The 10285-nt window shown below is 41.3% G+C and overlaps 1 protein-coding gene across 2 annotated transcripts in view; it reads right to left on the reverse strand.

Annotated features, from left to right (window-relative positions):
- Window positions 1-907: 907 nt before the first annotated feature.
- LOC109544128 (TOX high mobility group box family member 3) overlaps window positions 908-10285 on the reverse strand; it is a gene marked incomplete at its 3' end in the record, with an annotated part of 49248 nt that continues 39870 nt past the window's right edge. Inside the window, 6 exon segments of one of the 2 annotated variants that reach the window (XM_048662861.1) lie at window positions 908-1023; window positions 2862-3113; window positions 5184-5354; window positions 5512-5676; window positions 8067-8144; window positions 8249-8414. In XM_048662861.1, the coding sequence (XP_048518818.1) occupies window positions 908-1023; window positions 2862-3113; window positions 5184-5354; window positions 5512-5676; window positions 8067-8078 (716 nt within the window). 2 annotated transcript variants of the gene reach the window in all.

Below are 10285 nucleotides of genomic sequence, written 5' to 3' on the forward strand. Positions count from 1 at the left end.
GTGCGAAATTTCGATTGTTTTAACGTACGGAGTTTGGAAGCAAATGACAAAAAACTAACCTTGAAACCAGTTTTTCGCAGCTGTAGCCAAAAGCAAGGAAAATCGGCAACAAGGCCTCTCTTGGAAAAACATCGGCAACCACCTTCTTCGTCCTCCTGCCAAATCGCAACCAATTCGGCCAAAGGGGTGTGGAGAAAACAGCAAAAAACTGACTCAAAAACCCGAGGTTTGGTTCGATTGAGCAGTGGTTAATGACCCAGAGAAACCGGCCAAAAATCCGAAATTCTAATCAATCCCTCGCATTTCCTGGTATTAACATAACGACTGCATAATCGCGTCTCCATTCCGGATTCTGACTTAAATCGGGCCCGCATGTATGCATTTGATCCAGCCAATCAGCATGCAGCAGCATTAATATGGAACCGACAAAAACAAAGAAAAACTGCCCATCGCCTCCCCCCCGAATATCTAAAAGTTTCAAATTTATTCGATGAATTATTGATGTCGCCTTTAAAACGTTCAAAACACTTGAAACGATTATCGAAATCCCGGATTTTGTATGCATTTTATTCGACTTTCGTCCCCGTCTGGCTCCTTCATCTGGTTTGCATTTCAAAAACAAAAAAAAATTCGTTTGTTTCGCATTTTTGGCCGTCATTTACGTCGTCTTTCCTGAATATTTCGCACAAAAAATCTTCCTAAAACTGATTTTTTTTCTCTCATACCGGAAAATTTCGGACAAAATCGCGAAAAAGCACGCAAAAAAATTTTTTGCACGAAAAATCATCCTAATGGTGATTTTTTTTCCTCTCTCCAACCCGAAAATTTTGGAAAAAATCACGAAAAAGCAGGCAAAAATCGACAAGAACCGTTCAATTCCCCCCGGGAAAGTGGCATAAATACTTACTTTTGGGGCTCGTTCGGGTCTCTCTTCTTTTTCTTCTTCTGCACCTTCGGCTTCTTCTGGGCCTTCGTCAGCGCGGGATCGGCAGGCTCTGGACTCGGCTTTTTCATGGCCGTGATCTGGAAAAGTGAACAAACCGCCCAATCAAATGCTGCTTCTTCATTCGATGTTTTTAGTGTCGGAAGCAGAAGAAGAAGAAGAAAGTTGAACAATTTTTTACGGAAAAATTGGGAATTTTCCAAGAAAAACTGTGCGTTTCTTAGTGTTTTAGTTGCGTGTTGAATTTCAGTGGCGTAGGTGAGCGCGTTTGGAGGTTATGGGCAAAAAAACATGCAAAATGACAGTGTTTTGACGTTTAATTGGAAAAAAACTGAAAATTTTGAAAACGTTTCATAAGAAAACATGTGCATATTCGCGTGTTTCATTTGTGTGTGAAGTTACAGTGGCGTAGATGAGCGCGTTTCGGAGTTGTGGGCAAAAAACATGGAAAATTACAGTTTTTTGACGTTTACTGAACAAAAAAAAACTGGAAAATTCCAAAAAATATTTAAAGAAAAATTGTGCCTCTTGGTGTTTGAATTGTGTGTTGAATTTCAGTGGCGTAGGTGAGCGCGTTTGGAGGTTATGGGCAAAAAAACATGCAAAATGACAGTGTTTTGACGTTTAATGGAAAAAAACTGAAAATTTTGAAAACGTTTCATAAGAACACTTGTGCATATTCACGGGTTTTATTTGTGTGGGAAATTCCAGTGGCGTAGATGAGCGCGTTTCCGAGTTGTGGGCAAAAGAACATTGAAAATTACAGTTTTTTGACGTTTGCTGAACAAAAAAACTGGAAAATTCCAAAAAATTTCTAAAGAAAAACTGTGCGTTTCTTGGTGTTTGAGTTGTGTGTTGAATTTCAGTGGCGTAGGTGAGCGCGTTTGGAGGTTATGGGCAAAAAAACATGCAAAATGACAGTATTCTGACGTTTAATGGAAAAAAAAACTAAAAATTTTGAAAACGTTTCATAAGAAAACTTGTGCATATTCACGGGTTTTATTTGTGTGTGAAATAACAGTGGCGTAGATGAGCGCGTTTCGGAGTTGTGGGCAAAAGAACATTGAAATTTACAGTTTTTTGACGTTTGCTGAACAAAAAAACTGAAAAATTCCAAAAAATATCTAAAGAAAAACTGTACGCCTCTTGGTGTTTGAATTGTGTGTTGAATTTCAGTGGCGTAGGTGAGCGCGTTTGGAGGTTATGGGCAAAAAACATGCAAAATGACAGTGTTTTGACGTTTGGTGGGGAAAAAAACTGAAAAATTCCAAAAAATGTCTTAAGAAAAACTGTGCGTTTCGGAGCTATTTGCAAAAAAACGGAGAAAATGACAGTGTTTTGACGTTTGATGGGAAAAAACTGGCAATTTTGAAAAAGTGTCTTAAGAAAAAGTGTGAAGTTTTAGATGTTTTACTTGTATGTCAAATGACAGCGCCTTAGCGGGACGAATTTCAGAGTAATCGCCAAAAAAACATAAAAGTTGACAGTTTTTTGACGTTTGTTAACAAAAGTAAGGAATTTCTAAAAATTGCCTGAAGAAAAAGTGTGCATCTTCACCCGTTTTATGTGTGTGTCAAACTACAGAGGCGTAGCTGGACGAATTTCGGAGTTATCGCCAAAAAACCATAAAAAAATKACAGTTTTTTTGACGTTTGTTGAAAAAAATTTGGAATTTCGCAAAMRWKTGAAGTTTTACATGTTTTACTTGTACGTCAAATGACAGATGCTYAGCTGGACGAATTTCAAGGCTATCASCAAAAAACTATAAAAAATGACAGTTTTTTGCCGTTTGTTAAAAAAAGTAAGAAATTCCTAAAAAGTGTGCACCTTAACCAGTTTRATGTGTGTGTCAAATGACGCCAAAAAATGACAGTTTTCTGTCAAAAACGGCMACCAATCAGACCCAAACAACACTCACCATGGCAGGGTGGGGCGTGCTGTCGTCACTATCGTCACTGGTTGTGTGCTCCTGGCCGGGGGCGGGCGGACTGTTGCCCCGCCCCTGCGGATGCTGCGGCGACGCCGCATACGCCCCCATCGCGCCAGGGGGCGGCTGCCCATGACTCATCATCATCTGCTGATGTTGCTGCTGTTGCTGCTGCTGCTGCTGCTGCTGCTGCTGCTGCTGCTGCTGCTGATGGATCATCAACAGTTGGTTGTTATGCTGTTGCTACAAACAAACAACAATCACCAATGGAAACAGTCGTGCGTTTCTGAGTATTTTAGCTGTGTGTTGAATGACAGGGGCGWAGATGAGCGCGTTTGGAGGTTATGGGCAAMAAAAACATGCAAAATGACAGTGTTTTGACGTTTGCTGGSRAAAAACTGAGTGTTTCTTAGTGTTTTAGTTGTGTGTTGAATTGCAGTSGCGYARGTGAKCGCGTTTCGGAGTTAWTTGCAAAAAAACGAAGAAAATTACAGTGTTTTGACGTTTGATGGAAAAAAAAACTTGGAAATTTTGAAAAACTGTCTTAAGGAAAAGTGTTAATTTTCGGGTATTTCACTGACGTGTTGAATCACAGTGGCATAGACGAGCGCGTTTCGAGGTTATGGGCAAAAACACATGCAAAATGACAGTGTTTTGACTGTTGATGGGAAAAAAACTGAAAAATTCCAAAAAATGTCTTTAAAAAAACTGTGCGTTTCTTGGTGCTTTAGTTGTGTGTTGAATTGCAGTGGCGTAGGTGAACGAGTTTCGGAGTTACTTGCAAAAAACGAAGAAAATGACAGTGTTCTGACGTTTGATGAAAAAAAAACTKGAAATTTTGAAAAGGTGTCTTAARGRAAASTGTGCATTKTCGGGTATTTCATTGACGTGTCAAACTACAGTGGTGTAGATAGGAGCGCGTTTGGAGGTTATGGACAAAAACAAACATGCAAAATAACAGTGCTTTGACGTTTGATAAAAAAAAAACTGAAAATTTTGAAGGCGTCTTAAGAAAAAGTGTGCGTTTTCGGGTATTTCATTGACGTGTTCAATGACAGTGACGTAGATCAGCCCGTTTAGAGGTTATGAGCAAAAAAGCATGCAAAATGGCAGTGTTTTGACGTTTGTTGGGAAAAAAATGGATATTTTGAAAAAGTGTCTGAAGGAAAAGTGTGCATTTTCGGGTATTTAATTGACGTATGGAACTACCGTGGTCTAGATGAGCGCGTTTGTAGGTTATGGACAAAAAAACATGCAAAATGACAGTGTTTTAACGTTTGATGAAAAAAAAACTGGACATTTTGAAAGAGTGCCTTAAGGAAAAGTGTGCATTTTCGTGTATTTTATTGACGTGTTGAATAGCAATGACGTAGATGAGCGCCTTTAGAGGTTATGAGCAAAAGAGCATGCAAAATGGCAGTGTTTTGACGTTTGCTGAGAAAAAACTGGAAATTTTGAAAAAGTGTCTTAAGGAAAAGTGTGCATTTTCGGGTATTTAATTGACGTGTCAAACTACAGTGGTGTAGATGAGCGCGTTTGGAGGTTATCGACAAAAAAAACATGCATAACGACAGTGTTTTGACGTTTGATGAAAAAAAAACTGAAAATTTTGAAAGCGTCTTAAGAAAAAGTGTGCATTTTCGGGTATTTCATTGACGTGTTGAATGCCAGTGACGTAGATGAGCGCGTTTAGAGGTTATGCTAAGATATATATTAAGCATGCAAAATGGCAGTGTTTTGACGTTTGCTGAGGAACAACTGGAAATTTTGAAAAAGTGTCTTAAAGAAAACTGTGTATTCTCGGGTATTTAATTGGCGTGTCAAACTACAGTGGTGTAGATGAGCGCGTTCGGAGGTTATGGACAAAAAAACATGCAAAATGACAGTGTTTTGACGTTTAGTGGGAAAAGTCTGGAGATTTTGAAAGTGTCTTAAGAAAAAGTGTACATTTTGGAGTATTTCATTGACGTGTTGAATGACAGTGACGTAGATGAGCGCGTTTAGAGGTTATGCTAAGATATCTGTTAAACAGGCAAAATAGCAGTGTTTTGACGTTTGCTGGGGAAAAACTGGAAATTTTGAAAGTGTCCTTAGGAAAATTGTGCATTTTCGGGTATTTAACTGACGTGTCAAACTGCAGTGGTGTAGATGAGCGCGTTTGGAGGTTATGGTCAAAAAAACATGCAAAATGACAGTGTTTTTACGTTTGATGGCAAAAAACTGGCAATTTCGAAATGAAAGTATTTGCGAAACAGCCGCAGTCGACTCGAAGCCCCGCCCCCTTAACCAAGCCGCACGCGCATTGGCTCTCACCTGCTGACTGGGCGACATCGAATAGTTGGGCTGCGGACTGTGATATTGTTGCCCCACCATTCCGTGCTCGGGCCCCGACAAATAAAGGGGCTGTTGGTAGCCCCCCGTTGGATCATGCAGCCCCATTGCGTCCTGCTGCTGGTTCATCTGTTGATTCATTTGCTGCATGCCCTGCAAGAGGACGCCACACTCTTTTAGTTCTAACCAACAACGCGACTGTCAAACTCAATGTCAATCAGCTGTCAAAACTGTCAGTCAAAAACTTGAAGTTTACCCTGTCACTGAGTTGACAAGGTGTCGCAAATGTCAATGTCAGTGGACAGTTTACCTGCATAGGTGGCGGGTAGTGTTGCTGTTGCGGCTCATTGTGACCTTGGGACGTGTGCTGTTGCTGCTGCTGTTGCTGTTGTTGCTGCTGCTGCTGCTGCTGCTGCTGATGGCTGATGTTCGGAATGTCAAATTCTTCGTCTCCAAAACTGGGGGCGTGAAAAGTCTGCAACAAAAAAGAAACAAACAAACATCAGAAAAAAAGGCAACGATTTGAGTTCGTTTACATCGCAGAAACAATGCACAGCCGCCTTGATTAGGGCCGTTGACCCATCAGGGTTATTCATCTCGTGTTCATTGTTTTCGTTCATCCTTCATTCGATTGGATCGAGCCAGAGAGCATGAAACAACAGCAGCAGCAGCAGCAGCAGCAGGAGGAACGCAAAAGGTTGAAGGCAGTTTTCTTGGTTATTGAATTGGGTGTGGCCGAGTGCGTTTGTTTCCGGAAAAGATGGGATTTTTTCCAATTTTTTAGTTTTTTGGCGGCGATTTTTTCCGGTTGACTGGCCCAAGTGAAAGCGAAACGTTTTCGCACGAATGGTTTTTGTCCGGAAAAGCTCGCATTTTTGGGAAAAGTGCAACATTGCGGTTTCGAAAACTGGTTTTTCTACTTTTTGGCCAAATGGAGTCGAACGATTCACTTGGAACAAAACTGGCGGTTTTTTCAAGAGAACATTTTTCCAAACTTTTCGTCATTTTTGGAAAAAATGCAACATTGCGCGCTGCTGAATCGTGTTTTTTTATTTTTTTTTCAGAGAGAGTCGAACGATTTATTTTAAACTTTTCATTAGATTGCGGCGCTCAAAATTGGCGGTTTTTGCAAGAGGAACCTTCCCGAATTTTAGGAAAAAGGGCAACATTGCGCGCTTCTGATTCGTGTTTTTTTATTTTTTTTTTTCAAGTAGAGTCGAACGATTGTTTTGAATCTTTGCATTTGCATGCCGCGCCCAAAGTGCTAGTTTTAGTGTTCCGGGGAAATGACTAGTTTTTGAAAAAATGCAACAGTGCATTTTCCATTTTTGTGCTAAATCTCAGGCGGTGAATTTTTTCAAAACCTTCTATTAACTCAAATACGGAAAAGCCAACATTTTTAAAGCAGACATTTTTTTTCAAAATAACCCTCGGTTTTCGAAAAACTCAATCGATTTCCTTCAAACTTTGCACCTGATGGGGGGGCCCAAAATGCAACATTTTTCCAAGAATGTATTTTTTCCAAAAAATCCTGAGTTTTTGAAAAAATGCTACATTGGACTTTCCGAGACCATTTTTCTGCTCAACCTCACGAGGCAAATTTTTTTACCATTTCGCTTCAACTCAAACACGAAAAAGCAAATATTTTTCAAAATAACGTCGCCTTTTTGAAAAAAAAATGCAAAATTTTAATTTTTTAACCAAATTTTCGACTTTTTGGGCAGAAAAACTCAAGCGATTTTCTTCAAATTTTGCACCTGGTTTGGGGGCCCAAAATGCCATATTTTAGCGAGAATGCAGTTTATCCAAAAAATCCCGTACTAAAAAAAAATGCAACCTTGGACTTTCTGGAACAATTTTTTCGATTTTTCTGCTGAATCTCACGCGTCGATTTTTTCGAAAATTTGCTTTCCATTTGGACAGCAAAAAACCAACATTTTTTTTGGGTCAAAAACATTTGGTTTTCAAACAGTTTTTGAAAAAACGGACGGTTTGCAAAAAAAACATTTTCCGAAACCAATCCTGGTAAAAACTTGTTCCTCCAGCAAAACCATGCAAAGCGGAAACTTTCGCAAAAATAAACAGTTTCGGAAAAGACGCGATTTTTTCAGTCGACTGCAAACTTAACATTTTTGGACGCGCGAATTTCCGCGAAAAATCCCCCAAAAACTGTCAAAACCCAACGTTCATCCTTGTGGAGCTGCGCCGACCGGCCGCCAGGGCGCAAGCCATCCACCATTTGGCAACGCCAAGAGTCCGACACGCGTACAAACTGAAATCAAGCGCGAATGCAAAAACTTAAAACCTGTTCAGTTTCAATTATCGATCGTCCTCCCCCCACCTTCTCCCTCTCCCCGTCTATGCGAAGAAACTTGCACACAGTTTCCAATTTAGAAGTTTTACGAGCGTGCACCAAGTTTCCATTTTGAAAACCCACTAAACTCCAGTCGCTGACTGCGAATGAAAACTTCCCCGAATAATTCATTACATTTAATTAAGGGGCGCGCGAAAAATAACAAACCGTCAACCCCCCACCACCCGGCCTCAGCGCCCGGGGCCAACGAATAAAAATTCGCAAAACTTGATTTACGGCGTTTCGCATAATTCTTCTTTATTTTCATGCAAAAGTTATGCGCCCATATTTCTCGGCCTGTCCAATAAATTATGCGATTCGGAGCCCATTAAAGTGGCTCGGTGCCCGCACATGCTGCATGTGCGACTGAAACCCCTATACCACCGCGCGGCAAGTGGGAGCGAGAGCGCCACACCTCCTGCCCCACGCTGCCAAGAAGAAGAAGAGCCTGGCCGGCAAAATGGCGGCTGAGGACTTGTCAAACAATTCAACCAAAACACCAGTTCGCTTACCTGATCGCCCATTTCGTAGCCGTTGCTTTGGAAGTTGGACTGTGGAATGCTGAGCGAAAGATCCACGTTCTCTGCCCTCTGAAACAAACACACTCGCGTTAATCGGGCTGTCGCAACGAAATGGCGAAAGCGCCAAAATGCGCGCACAACCGCACACTGACGACGGTCCGGCCGTCCACTACCTGAAACGTTGCGATCAGTCGGACCCCTGTGGATCGCCCGCAACCGTTTCGAGAGCGTTGTTTTCCGGCAATTCACGTGAACCAACCGTTTTAGGTTATGGAGCGCAAAGTGACTCGTCACGTGCATACATTTCACTGCGGTCTGTCTCAGTGTTTATGTAGGGTTCGGGCGGTGTTGCCGCACCGCCTGCCGCCTCCTCAGATCGTCTACGGGTTCAAAGGGGGGCGCGCACCCATAAATGTGCCGCCGATGGCGGGCCATGACGGGCGCTGGCAACGCCGCCCGCCATTACAAGAATACTAATTATAGAGGGGAATTTCGATGGAATGGAGAGGGTTTCGGATTTGGGGAAAGAGCGCGCTGTTGTTAAGGCGAGATTAGGAAAATTATTATTGGAATTGAAGTGTTTTTTCGAGGGCTTTTTTATGTTTGTACGTCGATGGTCGGGTGACGTTGCGGTGTTGGTGTGGGTCAATCCCTTCTGGTTTGGGGCGCGAGAGGGCGCTTTTTGGACGGAGAATATTTGAAATGTTCTAGAGGGTTTTTTTGTTTTGTTTTTGGCGCACATTCCGATTTTTTTCCAATTGTTCCAGTTCTACTTTTCGCTAGAATCAATTTTTTTAGAAGTCAGTTTTTTGCCATAAAATCCATCGAGAAACTGTTTTTCTGGGAAAGAACGCCATTTTTCGCTGTTATTGTGTGCTTTTCTCAATCCTCCTTCTGATAAATTTTTGCTTTTGAAAAGCCACCCTCAAATAATCCGCCTGCGGACAATTACTGATTCTCGTTTCCCGATTTCTCAATCCACATATTATATTATATATTATAAATTAAGATTTCTCAATACTCAACTTGAAAAACCACGGAATTTCTCTATGGATTAACCAAAAAATATCACCCTAGAGCAAAAGTTATTTCATAGAATAAATTACCAATCCGAAAGCGATAACCATTTATAGTTTTCTCAATCCAAAACAAGAGCAATAAGCAAGTTTCCGACGGAAAATGCAGAAAAGTTGCGAAAATGGACAATGTCTGAGTGAGACACCAATAATCAGACGTTTTGACTCACAATTTCTCATTTTATTTTAGATTTCTCAATACTTAATTTGAAAAACCACGCAATTTCAGTGGATTGGCCCCAAAAAATACGTATCTAGTTATTTGCATATCAACATTTCTCAACAAGACATTTCTCGTTGTCTCAATCCAATCAGTTTCTCAGTCCAAAATGTCTGAAGTAACACCAACCGAAGGAATTTTTCATGCAAAATAACGAAAATTCACCCATCGAGTTGGTACTAATTTTCAGCTGAAATTGACTCAAAAAGCCGAATATGGCAACAGAATTGCGATTCGCCCACTCGTCCTTGAAAAAAATTGGTTTCTTGCCTGTTGCAAACGAACATTTGCATGTATTTCGAACGTGGCTCTCGGCAGGTTGATTCTGATGGCAGATTTGGCTTTTGCGGACAATTTCAGCATAAAATGAGTACCATGTCGATGGGTCTAGGACACGTTTCGAACAAACCATCCTCAACCTTCTGATTAATTGAATTCTCAGCCCAAGCGATGACGAATTAATCTATTCCGTGTTCGATTAATTAAAAACATCCATTCATTACGATGCACCTGGACGTTCAAACGCTTTATTGATGAAAAATTATAATTAACATCGATGATGGTTTTTAAGGGCGGACAGACTTTCCATGCAGTTGGTCGGAACCGGCAATGCGCTGCGCTGTTGCCGCTGCTACTCCACAGTAGCGCCGGCCGCGGCACAGACAGTCTGCACGCGAAATCAACGAATTCTATAAATAAGTATTGAAAAAAACCCAGTGACCTTTTCAGGTTAGGGCATGAATAATGGTCGATGTGCAGTGACATTTCCGCCTACACGTTGCCTTAACGGCCGCAGAAAAACGAGGGCATTTTGCCTTTTCGGTTGACATTTAAGGTTCGAATCGTTCGAGCGCGATCAGTAGCGTAGGCCCGATGGAAAATGCGTTGTTCTCCCCCCATCATCAATCATTCAA

The sequence above is a fragment of the Dendroctonus ponderosae genome, unplaced genomic scaffold (genome assembly GCF_020466585.1).
Source record: "Dendroctonus ponderosae isolate FM_Combo_2020 unplaced genomic scaffold, Dpon_F_20191213v2 Dpon_F_20191213_12, whole genome shotgun sequence".
NCBI classification, from domain to species: Eukaryota; Metazoa; Arthropoda; class Insecta; order Coleoptera; family Curculionidae; genus Dendroctonus; species Dendroctonus ponderosae.